This window comes from Pseudorasbora parva, chromosome 17 (assembly GCF_024679245.1).
Source record: "Pseudorasbora parva isolate DD20220531a chromosome 17, ASM2467924v1, whole genome shotgun sequence".
Taxonomy (NCBI): domain Eukaryota; kingdom Metazoa; phylum Chordata; class Actinopteri; order Cypriniformes; family Gobionidae; genus Pseudorasbora; species Pseudorasbora parva.
Genome location: NC_090188.1, coordinates 28018214 through 28036805, shown reverse-complemented (window position 1 = coordinate 28036805; position 18592 = coordinate 28018214). Strand labels below are relative to the sequence as shown.

Genomic DNA, 18592 nt, shown 5'->3' with positions numbered 1-18592 from the left:
CGGTTTATATACAGTATGTATTATACACTATACACATGTAATAGTAAATAGTTGACTTGATGCGTGTATTTAACACCCCTATCATGTGCACAAATATTTCCTCATAATAACACACTGATTCCCTGTTGTTTCAGGCTCATCTGTCTGCAGTCTTGCCTTTATCTCCTCTACAGTTGCCAGGGGAACAGAGAGGACAGCACCATAGTGACGGCCCAGACTTCAACATGCAGGTAACACTCTCACCTAAACACTCAGCGTGAGATTTCTCCCGGGGGCAGTGCATACTCTGTCACGGTGCATGTATTATGCAGCACTTTCTGGGGAATATTTAGTGTGTGTCTGGTCTCTGAAGTTTCAGGTTTTCTTTGGTGAATTGGGCTCGTCTGGTGACTGTTTGTGTTGTTCTTGAAAAAAAACGTATTATCCATTGTATTCACACTTTTTAAGAAGCATGTGGGCAGCACTGGGTCTGGTTTCTATTTAGCAGCAGTGTTAGAGCGCCATTGGTCATTTAAATGAACAATGTCGAATGACCCTCTTGGTGTGTCTTTATTAATGGCCTTATATGCTTGTGAGTTTGTAGCTAAGTTGCGTGTGGCTATGAGACGTGTGTGTATATAGCACTTTGTGTATGTTTCTCTGCAGGTATAAGAGCTGTGACATCACTAACAGACATAGGAGAGGGGCAACCTGTGGCATCACCTCCCATTTGGACTCTAACTTTTACTCAGTGTGACCTAATCACTTACCCTTCCAGACAGATTTTATTCTTCTTGTTTGAGTTGTTCAGGCCAATCTCCTCTGTCTGATTTAGAAAGAGTATTAACATCTGCCACTAGGTGGCATCATACTGCATATGCTCTTGACTGCGTGCTGGCTTCTCTGTGATTCCGGTGATATATCACACATATATCTGGTACAATTTTTACATTTTATGACCGTCAAGGGCAGTACAATTTGTGTTTCTGAATGTAAGCTTTTTAAGCATTTGAAAAAGCTGTTTTTTTCCCACTATTATGGCTTCAGTTTTAACAGGATATAGTACTTCAGCTGTAATGAATGATTGTTTTGAGATAAATCCAGCTTTTAAATGTATTTATTTTATTTAATGAAGACTCACTTTATCTACCTCTACATGTTTTACTGAACATTTTGGCATTTATAATTTATGAATGATGTTTATTTATTGATTTAATTTATTTTATTAGTTGAATTATGTTAAATGTTTTACTGTGTTTAAATGTTTTATGTCCCTTATTTGTTTGAATGTGTTTTTATTTTATATAAAAGTGAGAACAAATAAAATATTAGGTGAAATATTTTGCGTAGTGTTTAATTTAAGTTTTTTTTTTTTACTCTTGATTCTCTGTGACCTCTTTACATGTCCCTAATTTTACATACATTTTACAATATTACAAAAAATAGTTTTCATACTTTTAAGTGACGTCCATCCATCCATCCATCCATCCAAACTCAGGCGAAGGATTTCTAGCTGACAATTGACCATCTTAATTTGAGTAATGACCTCTGACTTGATCTGTATGCCCAGCAGGACGAGCGGGAGGTGGCGCTTCTACAGATGGAGGAGAGAATGAGAGAAGTTGAGCTCGCGCTCAGAAACCTCAAACTGTTGCTACAAGAGAAAGTGTCTCAGCTGAAAGAACAGGTACAGAAATGCACAGACATGCTCTTTGACATTCTGGATAATGAATGCATTTTACAGGGTTCCTACGGGTTTTGGAAAAGTATGGAATTTGATTTGATTAATTTCCAGGTCTGGAAAAGTATGGAAAAAATAAATCGGAGTATGGAAAAATATTTATGTTTCCAGACTATTGTCCCTGTTTCATTTTATAAATATAAAATTAAGAATTTCTAAATGTATATAATATATACAAAAAAAAAATTTCATTCCATTTGGATCAATCTACCACATAGACAGTAAAAAAAAGATTAGGTCTAAAAGTTTTATGTAACATATAAATATAGTCATACGCTTTCAATAGGTTAGCTACAGTGCCTTGCGAAAGTATTCGGCCCCCTTGAACTTTGTGACCTTTTGCCACATTTCAGGCTTCAAACATAATGATATGAAACTGTAATTTTTTGTGAAGAATCAACAACAAGTGGGACACAATCATGAAGTGGAACGAAATTTATTGGATATTTCAAACTTTTTTAACAAATCAAAAACTGAAAAATTGGGCGTGCAAAATTATTTGGCCCCTTTACTTTCAGTGCAGCAAACTCTCTCCAGAAGTTCAGTGAGGATCTCTGAATGATCCAATGTTGACCTGAATGACTAATGATGATAAAGAGAATCCACCTGTGTGTAATCAAGTCTCCGAATAAATGCACCTGCACTGTGATAGTCTCAGAGGTCCGTTTAAAGCGCAGAGAGCATCATGAAGAACAAGGAACACACCAGGCAGGTCCCAGATACTGTTGTGGAGAAGTTTAAAGCCGGATTTGGATACAAAACATTTCTCAAGCTTTAAACATCCCAAGGAGCTATAATATTTAAATGGAAGGAGTATCAGATTACTGCAAATCTACCAAGACCTGGCTGTCCCTCTAAACTTTCAGCTCATACAAGGAGAAGACTGATCAGAGATGCAGCCAAGAGGCCCATGATCACTCTGGATGAACAGCAGAGATCTACAGCTGAGGAGGAAGACTCTGTCCAAAGGACAATAATCAGTCGTATACTGCACAAATTTGGCCTTTCTGGAAGAGTGGCAAGAAGAAAGCCATTTCTTAAAGATATCCATAAAAAGTGTTGCAAAAGACCTGAGACTGGAACGGAGATTTGTATTCCAACAAGACAATGATTCAAAACATAAAGTAAAATCTGCAATGGAATGGTTAAAAATAAACATATCCAGGTGTTAGAATGGCCAAGTCAAAGTCCAGACCTGAATCCAATCGAGAATCTGTGGAAAGAACTGAAAACTGCTGTTCACAAACGCTCTCCATCCAATCTCACTGAGCTCCAGCTGTTCTGCAGGAGGAACGGGCAAACATTTCAGTCTCTCGATGTGCAGAACTGATAGAGACACACCCCAAGCGACTTACAGTTGTAATCGCAGCAAAGGGTGGAGCTACAAAGGGTTAATTTAAGGGGGCCGTATAATTTTGCACGCCCAATTTTTCAGTTTTTGATTTGTTAACAAAGTTTGACATATCCAATAAATTTCATTCCACTTCATGATTGTGTCCCACTTGTTGTTGATTCTTCACAAAAAAATTACAGTTTCATATCTTTATGTTTGAAGCCTGAAATGTGGCAAAAGGTTGCAAAGTTCAAGGGACCGAATACTTTCGCAAGGCACTGTATATAGGTTCATATAGGTTATTTTATGTAAGTCCTGCCTCATGGACTTACTTCCTGTCTAGCTACTTTCCTATCCTAATAAAAGGCAAAAATGCCAATATTAAACCTTTAGAATGTAACGTACCTGTTAGCTGTTGAATTTTAGAACAATTTATCAGAACAAGTTAAATATGGTTGGAAAAATCTGTAGGGAAGTCTGGAAATTTGAGTCTGGAAAAGTATGGAATTTTGAAATGAAAATTGCGTAGGAACCCTGATTTTACTCTTTATCCAAAAATGAACCGTTCTATTCTTTCTGTGTCTGTAGTTGACCAGGAACAGTGAATCAGACGTGTTAATCAAAGACCTGTATGTGGAGAATGCTCAGCTGCTCAAAGCCTTGGAGAAGACAGAACAGCGTCAGAAAGTAGCAGAGAAGAAGAACTTTTTGCTAGAAGAGAAAATTTCTAGCCTCAACAAGATTGTCCGTGACCTCGGCCCTTCCCCTTTGACCCCTGCGCCTTACCACTTTACACGCTCCTGATTTACACACAATTTTGGTCATATAAGCCATTCCAAACAGTCAAGCTACAATAAGCACAATAATGCAGGCAGTCCGTATGACGGGTGCACTATATTCCAAGTCTCGGAAGCCATACACCAGCTTTGTGTAATTGACTGAAATCAAAGTATTTATCGACTGAAAACTTTCCCCTGTGCCATACCACTTAATTTTTTTCTGTGAACCATTCCTTTAAAGGAATTCCATCTCAATTGCAGTCTTCAGTTTTTATCCAGGAATGAACATGTCACAATATTCCTCATTTAAAGTATTCCCGCCCAAGGCATTTGCACAAAAAAAAGGGAGTGAGGTCTATAAACTCCTGCAACATTTTTGAAGGGGTTGACCAATCACAACACACTAGTCCAGCTGACCAATCAGAGCACATTTGGCACATTGCTTTTTAGAAGGAGGAGCTTCATGGAAGCAGCAGCTAAACAGTGCTAATAAAAGACAGAAGAGAGGAGCTGCAAAAAAATAAAATTTCATATATATATTATTATTTTATTTTTTTTACATGTAGGCATGAAAATATTTTCATTGCTCTTATTTTGTTTGCATTTTATAGTCTTTTGACTTATCTGTACTGTAATATTGGTGAGTCTGTAATTGAAAGGTTGTCTTAAGGAATGGATAAATTCCTTAGACCAAGAGGACCTTGTCCAATAGCTGAGGCCCTAGTGTACACACACGCACGCACGCTCGCAGTCGCCTATCATTACATAGTTTTCAGTGAAATGCAAACAAGGTCAGTGATTCCCTGTCTCAGAGAAGGAAATTAAAGGACAAATGCCACACTGTTTATTCACTGCTTATTTCTGTTTGTTATAGCACATTTTATGTCTTTGGGATTGTTTAGTTAATATAAACCTCTTCACTTGAGAATGTGCACCAAAACATTTTTTAAAAAGAAATCCCATAATGTTACTTTAGTTGCAGCAGTACTTTTTGCTGTATATTTATTTTGTGTACCTATTTTTCATTTATGAACTGTAACCATGCATTATGAGCACTGTGAATATGAATAATAGGGAATCTATTAAAATATTTATGTGGATTTAAAGAAACTCGGAGCTTGGAGACTTCAGCCTCTTGGTGACCACTGTATAATTTGTGTGTGGAGAGGAAAATTGCTGGTTATGAAGTTTCATTTCAGGCGTCTCTCAACGAGTGCAGTTTACAAGCTTTGATGGTTTGGGTGGGGGGAATGCACAGAAAATGACAGGCTTTAAACATTTTGAAATTGCTTTGAATTATGTGTCCTTATGTTTTTAGCATTGTAACAGCCTTTGGTGAAGTAAATAAGCTTTACCACTATTTGTTATGAAAATGACAGTAACTTACTTTTACGTGTTAATTGTATAACACTTGAATGTAAAGACATAAAACATTATTTTTCGTAAAAAATAAATAAATAAATAAAAAATAGTTTTAGGAAAAGTGGGGATGTGTTTTCCTTTTGAAAGCATACAGGTTTTTTTCTCTTTAGAAAAAAAAATGAATGTGACCCAAATCAGGGTTTTATTCCGTTTTTATATAGACATAAATTAAGCAGCTTATATTCGGACCCTTTATTCGTGTAAAGTGCCTACTTAACTTTATATTAAATATAATGTGTTGAATGAACCATCACATCTGTCCTGCAAAGCCATAAAAGTGTGAAAGAAAAGAAGTTCGAGAGTAAAATATTTCCCACAATGCATTGCAGCTCTAAGGACATGGTTCGGGGAAGGTCAGATCTGGGATCAGTGCTGCGGGGAGTGAGCGATCAGATAGAGTTGATCTAGGATCGGGTGAAGGAGCGGTTAAAGAGACTTCCACGTTGTGCAAAAATGCTTATAAACATGATTGTGTGCGTAGTTGAACGGATACTCTTTTTAATACGTTTATAATATAAGCTCTTTTTGGGACACACTAATCTGAAAATAATGTCAGAACTGATCTGGAATCAGGCAGTTGGAAGTTATGGATCCAAACAGCTGATCTGAGATCAGGTAGCGGGGGAGGTATCCTGGGAGAGCTGATCTGGGATCAGAAGGAGATGCTGAGGGTTGGGTTGGGTGGACACGTTCAGCTGGTAAAAGTTTTCGTGCGCTTTTCTCTGGGCGTAATTTGGACAGTGCGCGCGGGGAGCGCTAATTAGTCTTCGAAAAATATTCGTAATGTTCGATTAAACACTGAAAACAGCGAAACGTTCACTTAATGCAAACTCGTGTGTTTTTGTGTGTATGTTTTCAGACTGTAGCCATGATGACTCGAAATTAGCTATCGGGCTACGCTCCGAAATGGTCTCGGTTCTGCGTGTCAGTGAGATTCTCGATCCGGATTTCAGGATGAAACCGAAGTCTAACCGGTCCACAATCGATTCGGATTAACGATGCTCTCCAGAAAGAAGAGTAAAAACGAAGCGTCCAAGCCAGCCGAAGTTCAGGGCAAATATGTGAAGAAAGAAACTTCCCCGCTTCTGAGAAGTGAGTAACGTTAACGTTAACTTTCAGTCAATATGCCTAACAATATCCACAAATAAATCTGCATTTTGATGTAATGTGGTCATTCTGTTCCTTTTTTGACTATTTTGAACTTTTGAAAATGAAACCTACCTATCAAGTGCCTAGCTGTTTCATTGTCAATGAATTAAGGCTTTCAAATACAAGTCAAGTTTTATGACTTTAATTCTGTTACCTAAACAATTGACTGACAAGATACACACTATCATCCTAGACGTCTATTAAAGATAATGTGCCATCTGCATATTAAATGTGTTATTTCACATGATAGTATGTGCACATCTCTTAAAAATCACACTTTTAATAGGGAGGTGCAGAATTACAAGGGAGAGCTGTTTTGTTGTTTTTGGATAACTATTATCTTGATTATTAATGTTCTAAGTCAAAGTATGTGTATGTATGGAACAGTATGTCAAGGGACACACAAAAACGGTCAGTATAAACATTCCACATTAGCCACAAGTGTGACATTTAAAGTACTGCTCTGGGGACATGGGAAAATAATTGAAGTCCAGTAAATAATTTAATTATATAATATGCTTTTTTTTTTTTTTTTTTTTAATCTTCTTATCTGAAATATAAGTAGTTGAACTTTAATATTATAGATGATAACTTGCTTTGAGGACTTAAAAGGCAAGACATCTAATTAAGAGATTTTCCAATTTGTGCACTTCTGGAGCAACTTAATTATGTATCCCTTCAGCATTTTTTTAATTTCTGAAAATGGATATAAAATTGTATGATAATTACTTTTAAGCATTCTTTATTAATTAAATATTGTTGAGTATGTTTTGATCCACTTACCCAAGGTTTCTCTTTTGTTCTCGCATGTTTTATTCTTAGATTTAATGCCCTCGTTTATCCGGCATCCAACATTTCTTCGGCGAGAGCCCCCGTTAGTGGAGCCAGTTCCGGCCGGGGTGTCTGGTGCAGGACCAGGTCCATATTCCTCAGGTTCTGTAGGGGACGTTAGCGTGCCCAAGAGTTTCCTGCGCAACGCACCTCCACGGACCGCCCTTGAAATATCCCGTAGGGAGAGTCATAGGCTTTCTGCCCCACCACACCTTCATCGCGATTACTCCCCTTCCTCGCCGTCCTACATCAGTGATGCTGGGTCGGTCACAGAAAATGGAGATGCTGGCCCATATTACTATCCTCCAGAGCCATACTACAATAACCAACCCAGGCGAGCCCACAGGCCAGAACACTTTAATGAGAGCTACAGGTACTATGAGCACAATGAACTCAACTACCCACGAAACCCAGGACAGCCCCAGACGCCCCAGCCACACAGTCGCCCACCCCCAGGTGAGAAACATATCATCCTGTGTGCATTGACACTCTCATGCTTTATAATAGACTTCTTATAAAATAATAAACATGACTGTCACTCTTTACTATAAATACATTGCCATAAACGATCTATTTATGAGACCATATGCAGTTGACTGTATGAGACCGGGTGTGAAGCACGCATCCTGAAAAGTGAAGCCAAAGCATTTTGAGGTGGCTGGATGCAGTATAGGTCATAAAGCTCATTAAAATATTTTAACATGTTAAGGATTTTGAATTAATTGTGTGTTAAATGTGTTATCATTGAGCGGTAACTAGGGATGTACCGATATTATTTTTTCAGAACCGATCCGATACCAAAAATTCTGAGTATTGGTCAATACCGTTAATAAACCGATCCGATACCAATGCTTTGTAGAATTTCTAAACCTCGGTGTGTTGAAGTGATAATCACTCTTTTTTGAGTTAAACACAATCAACTAAATACAGACTTCATTATAAAGAAAAAATAAATTAATTAATTAAAAAAAATCACAATCTGACAAAAATAGCCTACTACTATAGATGGTGAATAAATTAGATTAGTGAATAATTCAGCAGCAAAAGTTACAAAATCACAAGTGCACAATAATTGTATAAAATCTAAACATTTAGTGGGGGGAAAATCAAGGAAACTACAAAAGTGAATAAGTGTAGCTTTAAATCTGGTAAAATGTTACACAAAATATATTCATGAAAAACAAGTAAATATTAGGGCTGTCCTCGACTAAGGATTTAATAATTCAAATCAGAATTGTCGAATCTCTCTATAGTCGACTAATAGTCGAATCATCTATGTGTGTGTGAATGGGTTGGGAGGGGCATGACACTTGTCAGCAGGAGGGTAAAACTATTTTTATTTTCCTTAGCACACTGCACACAGCAACAACTTTTAATAAAGCGACCAAAACTACCTGCTAACTGACAGACGGACTGACAATGACTTTCTTATTTAGGTTTAAATAGCCTAAAAGGTAATGTGGTGGATAAACATTCATAAACCATTTTCTCATAACATGTTAAAGCCGTGATCGAATTACAGAACATCACACAAATGTATAAAAGAACATTTTCATTAAAAAAAAAAAAAAATTCCCTGCATGGAGAGGAAAAGAACACTTTGAGTGCATTTACATGCACGTTCTTAAGCCGATTGTGCCTAAAGGGGGTGAAGGACGCAAAGCTCAGCCCCGCGCCTCAGGATCTCACACCGCCACCTGACGCGCACATTATATACACGCGAGCTCAATTTTGAATTGACTGACAGACGAGCTGCACGATGAGTGTATCTTTTAGCACAGGGTTAACATTGACGACTTGAGGGAAATATAATATAAATTTATTATAAAACCTTGATAAAGCACTCTGTGGTGCGGCAGGATTTTAAACAACTTCCTGAGTAGCCGTGGACAGGCTCTGAATGCTGCCGTGTGTGTACACTCATTGAAAGTGTTCGAATTTTAAAGGCGCGGTGCAAAGCTCCGCGCCCTTAAAGGGGACGCACACCGGATGCTCTGCGCCGCGTCTTTAAAATATTGAGCACCCCCATATTGCCAAAATGGTATGATCCTCGTTTCATAACACCCGCGAAGATTCGACCGTGACATCGGTGGTCGAATCAGGCTCCGCATATCGATGCAAAGTATCAAATTTGTATCACACAGTATCAAATTTGGATTGGCCCTGTCTGTCCGATACCCAATCTGGCAAATAATGGCAGATCGGAGCCGATACCGATACTGATTATCAGATCGGTGCATCTCTACACAATTTAATGCAAATAATGCAAGCGCTTTAAAAATAATATCAATCATATAATCATAAGCTTTGGGTACAGTAGTGCATAGTAAAGTGCTATAAAAATGCCTCATTTCATTTTTCATTTCATTTTATGGGAGTGTTGCACTCACCATGTAAACAAATGGGACTAGACACAAACTAAACAATCAAATTACACTTGAAATATATTTTTTCCAAAGATGGTTTCTGTCATTCTAGGTCGCTTTTATCATGCTGATGTGATTTAAAGGGTTCCTTTTTTATTTAAATAAGTTTGGTTTTAGTTAGTTATTTGATGCTATAAAATGGGGGTGTGACTTCATGATTGACAGCTGAGATTGACAGCAAGGGATGTGAAACCGGACACTGACTTCATCATACATTCCAAACACCCAATGTGGAATGTGGAAGTTTCAAATTTCAATCTTTGAATTATATTTCTCTTTAAAGGTCCCGTTCTTCGCGTGTTTTCGAAGCTTTTATTATGTTTACAGTGTGCAATATAACATAAGTTCATGTTTCGCGTGTAAAAAAACACAGTATTTTTCACACAATTTACTTATCTATACAGCGCTGTTTCCTCTGTCCTAAAAACGGCCTGATGATTTCCTTGTTCTATGAAGTCCCTCCTTCAGAAATACGTAATGAGTTCTGATTGGGCCAGCTCTTCCCGGGTTGTGATTGGACAGCAGCTTAGCGCACTTTGCCCGGAAAGGTCCCTGAATGCGCGCTCTTCTCCACGTGGGAGAGCAACAAGACCACGCCCCCTATTTTGCGTGTACTTGTGGGCGGATGGTTAGTTAACAAACGGTTCTAGTGACGTCATTCAAGCAAGGAAGTGCAGGGCTGTAGTCCAAACCGGCCGTTCGCTGTAGGCTTTGAAAGGGAACTTCTGTTAAATAAAATATCTCGCTTGGCATTGAACTTTGAGCTTTATAATTTTACAGGTATTATTTATGCTCTAACAGCAACATGACACACTAACTAAAGTTTGAAAGATGGAATCGCGAAGAACGGGAACTTTAATACCTATCTCCGTGAGACATGTAAGTTAAACGCAGAGATAAAAACAGCGCTATGTCATCAGCATTTCATAGGCTTGACACAAACATTAATTTTGATACCGTACTAGATGAGATTGACTCTGTAAGAAAAATAAACAAACCTGCGAATATATCATAGCTATTACGTTTGCATATTGCAGAGAATATTCACTCTTTAGTCTAAAAAACACACTTTTTAAAACTGAAGTTTAAAATGAATGCTTATATTTATGTTCATAGTTATGGGGAGTTGATAGACTCACTCATCTCTTTTTTATTTATGTTCTCCACTTGAAAACATTAGACTTTATAAATGTATTTTGCCTGTTGTTAATATAGCTGTATAAATAAAAAGGTGAAACAGCATTAATGTTTAAAAGACTTTGCACTGTATTTAAAAAAAATGCATTTTTTTCAGACTATTTATTGATGTAAATGTCTTTTGTTCTGTATGTAAGGGAGTGAAACTGCAAAAATTACAGTGTTTAAAAAGCTCAGTTCAGTGCTGTTGCTGTAATTATAAAAAACAGAAATAAGGCAATACATAAATATTGGTTCTATATATCAATTATCGGCACATAAACATCCAAATAATCGGTATCGGTTATAAAAAAAAACTGTATCGGTCGATCACTATTTATATTGTCAGTAAATTTGAAGTATGTCAATATTCAGTATTTTTGCCATCCCTACTTTTCTACACACACTTGTACTCAACACACACACTTTCTCGACTATCACTCTGGTGCAGTATTTCTCATTGTGTGTGAGACTGATAGAAATGTGGATTTTTCTTGGTTGCCCTTTTCTTCACCCTGTGTGTGTGTGTGTGTGTGTGTGTGTGTGTGTGTGTGTGTGTGTGTGTGTGTGTGTGTGTGTGTGTGTGTGTGTGTGTGTGTGTGTGTGTGTGTGTGTGTGTGTGTGTGTGTGTGTGTGTGTGTGTGTGTGTGTGTGTGTGTGTGTGTGAGAGAGAGAGAGAGAGAGAGAGAGTATGTTTTCTTTGTGCTGAACTTTTCGTAGTCTTCTGGGAGCTGTTGTTTTATACTTGACCCTGCAGCTGAGACTTGTTGTTTTCTCAACATCTCTCTTTCTTTTTCTCTTTCTCCACAACCTTTGGGTTCTAATAAACATTTACTGCATACAGATCAGTAATACTTCACTGTCTATGTGTTTTTCTAGCAATCGGCCGTGTGCCAGCAAAGTCGGTGGGTAATTTGACGACGATGAGTGGGGAGGAGGTGGCTCTTCCTCCTGGCTGGACTGTTGATTGGACGATTCGAGGCCGGAAATATTACATCGATCACAATACAAACACAACTCATTGGAGCCACCCGCTGGAGAGGGAGGGGCTTCCGCCGGGCTGGGAGAGGGTGGAGTCAGCTGAGTTTGGAGTGTACTATGTTGACCACATAAACAAACGTGCCCAATACAGACACCCCTGCGCTCCCAGGTGAGTGTCAAGATGTTCCAGTTTATTCTGAGACTGTTTGGTGCCACTTTATATCCAAAATACACATGCGACCTCTGCTTTCATCTCAGTGTTCCACGTTATGACCAGCCCCCTCCCCCGCCAGTCACCTATCAGCCCCGCCCACCAGAACGCAACCAGCCCGTACTGGTGCCAGCAAACCCGTATCACACAGCCGAGATCCCAGACTGGCTGCAGGTGTATGCCAGAGCCCCACTAAAGTAAGTTTCACAGCCATAGTCACAGACAAGCCAAACCCTGAGGGGCAGCAATCTAACACCAAACAGAAAACTGTCACATACACTCCAATCTGCATCACAAATGGCCGCTTCAGTGTAGTGCTTTTATTTTGAAGTATCATGCCATGCTGTATGTGTCCAGTGTAGGCATGATATAACTGTAGATTGTTTACGGCCGCCAAACAACTTTACCACTTGTTCAGAGCTGTTGAAAGGCAGAGTTGCAACACTCCCATAGATTTACATAGAAATTGAGGAATGCGGAAGTAACTCATTCCAAACACTGAATAGAACCAGCATTGAACCCCATTCATTTAAAAGTTTCTCAAGCACACTTGCTGGTAAGTTGATAAAATTACTGCATCTTTTGACATTTTAACGCGTTAAGGCCAATTCACACTGCACCGACAGATGGCATCAGACGTTTTGTCGGATTAGCGTATTACCTGTAACAGAGTCTGCTGATGTCTGTTAGAGCTTGTTTTTTCCGATGGAACATGCTGAATTGAAACTAGAATGTCTGAGAAGTGAGGTGGTGTGATGTGATGAATGCCGTCATTGGTCTGCGTCTGTCTGTACTGTGTGAATTGGCCTTTAGTTGAATCTCTCTGGGATCGTATCGCGTTTATCGTTAGATAATAGTTTTATTCGGAGCAGTGCCTTGACAGGTATGAAAGCGAAGCTGTGAGGGTTAGACTTGCCGAGCCTCTGTAAAAAGCTCTGACATCACTCATAATTTTCCACAGCTTATGTTGTCTGGAGTTTTTTTGTTTTTTGTCTACTGAATTTCCTTGGAAAGATATTTTTGCAGTGTTTCATCAGCAGATCATCCCAAAAACACATTAAATAACACTACAACCTGCTCAAGAGATGCATGTCTACCTTTCACAGCCTTGCTTTCATTCTATGATCAACGATGGCGTTGCTGTGAATAAGGTCTATAGATAGTTAGACTACAACGGCAGTTAGATGACTTGAGCAACACTTCGATAGCTACCATAACTATTTGCTGGTCATCATATTTTTAACAGCTTTTAGTCTTTCTGCAATCTTTCTCTCCATGTATGAGTTTGAATGAGTTTCTATGAAGACTGCTAATTCAAGGATATATTATAATAAAGAGTTTTGTTAAATGCAATTGGTCACCTTGGTTTTTTTACACTGTTTTAAACATCTTTCTTGGATTTGCTTACATTGATTAATATTCACTGGTTGTGTATGCTTATGTGACTAGGATATGAGTAATTCACATTTTTGAATTTAAATAAAAATCTGATGTGGATAATGTCTAAATATATATTCAAATGCAACACCTAAAAAATAAGCAAGTTGCTATGACCGGCAATACTAGACTAGAGCCATATGCATGTATTTATATTAGAGCCATATTACAGGCATCTAGTGGTTTAACTATGGCATTACATATGAATATTATTTTTCCAGTCACAGATGCCTCAAATTTGCCTATTTGCATTGGAATTTTAAAACCTTTACTCTATTTTAACCGTATACTACACTAATTTCTAAGATAAACAACAAACATAAGATTTTTTTTTGTATTATTGCACAATATTATTTAGTAGCCTACCAAAAAAAATCTCCTTAAAATATTAAATAAGTTTTATTGAACTAAAATATAGTACATTTATTTAATTGATAAAAATGTAAACTTAAGATTTTTGATTACTTTTGACTGCCAAGGAGTATAAGTGTGCCCCAACTAAGGAATACCCAAGGTTTTAACTCAGGAAAAACATATTAATGTTGCCACTCCCCAGTAAAAAAAATGCTACTGTAAATATCATCAGCATGGTTATCAATGCACATTGCTGCAAATATAGTAAACCGACTGCCTATCCTACTTAAACCCATTCAAACAGATTGACAGCACGAGTTGTTAATGGGAATTATAGAGAGCTCCATGAACCATGTGACCACATGGCGGCAAAATCAAAGCATGTCGCTACTCGGTTTTTCAACGGCTCTGAACTGATTGCATTATTATTTAATTCAACTGATGTGCAGTCACAGGTGTACACCTCTGTATATAAGCTATTTTACATTTTTTTAGGGGGCTTCAAACATGACTTCTAGTCATTGTTATAACATATTTGTGTTTTGAGTCTCATATTTAATACAAATTTTACGTAATATGCAGTGTTATTTTAGTATTTTTATTTTAGTATTTATTAGTATTTGGAATTGGCATTATTTTAATTTTAGTAATTTTGTTGTGTGCTTTTGTATAAGTATGTCTTTTTAGCTTTATATTTACTTAAGTTTTTGCAATTTTAGTACTGCTTGAACTTCTAAATTTACGTTTTTAATCTGATAAAAATATTTTATTTTAGCTGTATTTCCCTTAAAGGACAACTCCGGTGAGAAATGAACCTAGGTGTAATTAACAGATGGTTACTGAGTAGATCGTTCTCTGGGATGCGTTTTCATGGAAATCGAATGTAAAGAGTTTTATCTCTAAAAACAGATTAGCTTATAACACTAGTCTATGGGGCACAGGGTAGTGAAATTAAATCGCTAGTTAATACCACTAACAAGGCTAAAAATAGCCTCACACTAACACAGTAGCATAATGAGGGTCCCTACGTGTACCGAAGCATACAAACAGTTTAATAAGAAGGTACTTTATAAACACAGTGCATTACAGTTCACGGACAGGCACCATCTTGGAAAACAGTCTCGACTCGTCGAGCCACGAGCGCTGTTCTAAGTGATGAACTGTGACTTGGAATCTCATATGGTCCGTTGTTTCCGGAAGAAAACACTGAACACAACAGAGAAAATAAATAAATAAAAATGTCCATGTTATTACATTTCACAAACTTAATTCTTATCGACCAGCTCACTTAGAACAGCGCTCGTGGATCGGTTCCAAGATGGCGCCTGTCCGTGAGCGCGTAATGCACTGTCTTTATAAAATATCTTCTTATTAAACTGTTTGTACACTTACAAAGTTCTCAATGCTTCGGTTTTGAGGCTATTTTGAGCCTTATTAGTGGTATTAACTAGCGATTTAATTTTACCACCCTGTGTCTACCCTGTGCCCCATAGACAAGCGCTATAAGCTAATCTGTTTTTAGAGATAAAACTCTTTTACATTCGATTTTCATGAAAACGCATCCCAGAGAACGATCTACTCTGTAACCATCTGTTAATTACCCCTAGGTTTATTTAGTCCTTTAACAAAATGATTTTTAGTCATGATCTTACCTTTTATATTGTGTCCATCATAATGATAAATAAAAAGTTAACTTCCTCTAATATATTTATTTATATCACATCAATCAGGCATAACATTATGACTGGTGACCTAAATAACACTGATTACCTCTTCATCACGGCACCTGTTAGTGGGTGGAATGTATTAGGCATCGAGTGAACATTTTGTCCTCAAAGTTGATGTGTTAGAAAAGGAAAAATGGGGCTGCATAGCCGCTGACCCCTGTCCACCACCAAAAGCACCAACACATGAGCATCAGAACTGGACCATGGAGCAATGAAAGAAGGTTACCTGGTCTGGTGATTTATGCTTTCTTTTACATTCGGTGGATGGCCGGGTGCGTGTGCGTAGCTTACTTGGGGAACACATGGCACCAGGATGCACTATGGGAAGAAGGCAAGCCGACAGAGGCCGTGTGATGCTTTGGGAAATGTTCTGCTGGGAAAATTTGGGCCATCCATGTAGATGTTACTTTGACACGTACAACCTACCTAAGCATTGCTGAAGACCATGTACACTCTTTCATGCAAACAGTATTCCCTGGTAGCTGTGGCCACTTTCAGCAGGATAATGTTCCCTGCCACATTGAAAAAATGGTTCAGGAATGGTTTGAGGAGCACAACAACGTTTTGCTCCTCAAACTTTGAAGAAAAAAAAAATTGAGGTGTTGACTTGGCCTCCAAATTACCCAGATCTCAATCCAATCAAGCATCTGTGGGATGTGCTGAACAAACAAGTTAGATCCATGAAGGCCCGCCTTGCAACTTACAAGACTTAAAGGATCTGCTGCTAACATCTTGGTGCCAGATACCAAAGCACACTTTCAGGGGTCTAGTGGAGTCCATGTCTCAACGGTTCAGGGCTGCTTTGGCAGCAAAAGGGGGCCCAACACTATATTAGGTCATGATGTTATGCCTGATCAGTGTTTATATTGCTATCCTGTCCGATATTGCTTGCCCTACCTTTAAGCATCCAAAGCGTATCTTGAAAGCTTGATTAATGATAAAAGATAAAAACCCTATTTAAAAAGCTGGTCTTGGCAGGTAGTAAGATGGTCTCCCAGTCTGACCAAGCTGGTCTTAAGCTGATTTAAATGCTTTTCCAGTCTGATCAGCTGGAAAGTATTCAAAACCCTTCTAAAACCAACCAAGATACCAGACTGACCAGGGTTTCCAGCAGGGACATCAGCCAGAAGATATCTGGCTATAAAGTTTTTCTTTGGCTGCTTCCTGGAAGCCATCAGAGGCTGTAAACCTGTCGTCTGGTAAAGGCCAGTGTGATTAACCTTCAGTCATATTAGTGTGTGTTTGTGTTGTCTCAGGTATGACCACATCCTAAAGTGGGAACTCTTCCAGTTAATGGATCTGGACACGTATCAGGGGATGTTGAAGCTGCTCTTCATGAAGGAGCTGGAGTGCATTGTTAAATCTTATGAAGCATATCGACAAGCGCTGCTCACCGAACTTGACACACGCAAGCAGCGGCAGCAGTGGTATGCCCAACAGCCAGCCAAAAACTTCCCTCCAAACATGTGACTCTATGTGAGACACACCCAAAGTCCAGTGTTATCAGTGCTTTAGTTGCTGATGCAGACTTTCATTTACTTCCTCAAACAGCTCCAAATATAAACGCCCAAAGAGAGACGCCACACAAAGCATGTTGGAAACTTTACACTATTACTCCTATATAGATTATCAGCCATTATACGGCTGTGTGTGTGTTATGAGTCTGCTTTGGTTTTGACTGTGTGTTGTGAATGTGTTTGCGCATGTCAGGACTCGCTCCTTTCTCATGGCATTTTCTCTACGGACAATCATAACTATCAGTTCTCGATGTTTTATCAGACTCTGCGCAATGGTAGTCTTGCTTTTAGGAGGAATCTCATGAAAAATGCATCCAGTTCACATTTTACCCCAAAATTGAAAAGAAAAAAAGGAATTATAGTTTGTGAAGAAAATAAAGCTTGTTTTAGGATTAATAACATCAGCCTAAAATAAAGGTTTTGCAATTTACATGTCAACAATCAATATTACTTGCATTAAAGTAATGAGAGCTTCAAGGTGCTTCATTTTCAGTAAAATATACACCATTTTTTCTTTCTTGTGATTTTTGGGGTGAAATATTACTTGAACATTTCTGTGAGGTTCATCCTTTAAGATTTGGGTGGATTCCTTTAAGGAATTTGCTTTTATATTTAAAGATGAAACTTTCAGGCTGAATCGTCACTTTGGAAGAAGTGATTGTGCCTATGGCACTTGGGTTTTTGAGCTTATTGCTTTTATTTTTCAGTTATATTGATGTTTGTTAAAAACTATTTTGAGCAGCAACACTAAATAAACCAGGACCTTGTATTGTGCATATGATTGTGAAAATACTTTTTTCACCTATATTCAAAGTTATTGTCCCTATTAATTTAGACTGAAATAGAACTGAATACTTTTTGAATCGTTTTATTTATATATATAAAATAATACACTCACCTAAAGGATTATTAGGAACATTATTTCTAATGCGTAGGCTAACTGAAAAGTGTACAAACTTTTTGAACTTATACCAGTAATTAAAATAACCAGTTACACTTTATTTTAAGGTGTCATTGTTACAGTGTAATAACAATATATTTAAGTACTGAGTAATATTAAATAACAACATGTACTTACTCTAGGGTTAGGGTTTGCTTGAGGGTTAAATGCATGTAATTATGCATAATTCAATGTTATTACTATGGTAAGTACATGTAACATATGTAACAATGACACTGTAAAATAGTGTTACCAAATAATCTGATGTTGTTTATTAAATGGAGAATCTTGTCCAATATGAATTAACATATGTAAATGAGCAACATATTAAAGGATTAATTATAATTACATCACTAAAATGTATTTATGTTCATGAATTCCTGGAATTCATAAAGTGCTATATTTCTGCTTTACAGTAAAGCGAATTTGTGGCTCTTCTGTAGATGGAGTTGATCCGCTTACAAAACTCGTTTAAAAATAAAGGAATGCATTTAGCATCTTTTTGTGCATATGGACAATTTAGAAACTTCTGCACACATTAGGCTCCTTCTGCACACATCTTTATTAAAGAGGCCCCGAATCATTAATG

At 37.8% G+C, this 18592-nt stretch overlaps 2 protein-coding genes across 6 annotated transcripts in view; both read left to right on the top strand.

The window, feature by feature from the left end:
- The window catches only part of nin (ninein (GSK3B interacting protein)), a 35587-nt gene extending 30352 nt beyond the window's left edge, over nucleotides 1-5235 (top strand). The window contains exons 25-27 of one of the 3 annotated variants that reach the window (XM_067421133.1): nucleotides 135-230; nucleotides 1553-1666; nucleotides 3642-5235. In XM_067421133.1, the coding sequence (XP_067277234.1) occupies nucleotides 135-230; nucleotides 1553-1666; nucleotides 3642-3857 (426 nt within the window). In that variant the 3' untranslated portion in view covers nucleotides 3858-5235. Of the gene's footprint in view, nucleotides 1-134; nucleotides 231-1549; nucleotides 1667-3641 lie in introns of all 3 variants that reach the window. The other 2 variants (XM_067421132.1, XM_067421131.1) reach the window with 2 other exon arrangements.
- A 353-nt stretch (nucleotides 5236-5588) lies between these two features.
- On the top strand, nucleotides 5589-17839 carry sav1 (salvador family WW domain containing protein 1). 3 transcript variants are annotated; one of them, XM_067420848.1, is made up of 6 exons: nucleotides 5589-5696; nucleotides 6114-6346; nucleotides 7226-7690; nucleotides 11716-11986; nucleotides 12076-12225; nucleotides 16803-17839. In XM_067420848.1, the coding sequence occupies exons 2-6, from the start codon at nucleotides 6253-6255 to the stop codon at nucleotides 17014-17016; spliced, it is 1194 nt and encodes a 397-aa protein (XP_067276949.1). In that variant the 5' UTR covers nucleotides 5589-5696; nucleotides 6114-6252; the 3' UTR covers nucleotides 17017-17839. The 3 variants fall into 3 exon arrangements, with proteins under 3 accessions (XP_067276949.1, XP_067276948.1, XP_067276947.1); XM_067420847.1 differs by having other exon boundaries at nucleotides 5612-5727; XM_067420846.1 differs by lacking the exon at nucleotides 5589-5696 and having other exon boundaries at nucleotides 5920-6346.
- The last annotated feature ends 753 nt before the right edge of the window (nucleotides 17840-18592 follow it).

What these genes read in the sequence shown, in the direction of transcription:
- sav1 (XM_067420848.1), top strand. Translation starts at nt 6,253, where the DNA reads ATGCTCTCCAGAAAGAAGAGTAAAAACGAAGCGTCCAAGCCAGCCGAA. An exon ending in AGACACCCCTGCGCTCCCAG is followed by an intron (nt 11,987 to 12,075) that starts GTGAGTGTCAAG and finishes CTTTCATCTCAG; the next exon opens with TGTTCCACGTTATGACCAGC. An exon ending in TATGCCAGAGCCCCACTAAA is followed by an intron (nt 12,226 to 16,802) that starts GTAAGTTTCACA and finishes GTGTTGTCTCAG; the next exon opens with GTATGACCACATCCTAAAGT.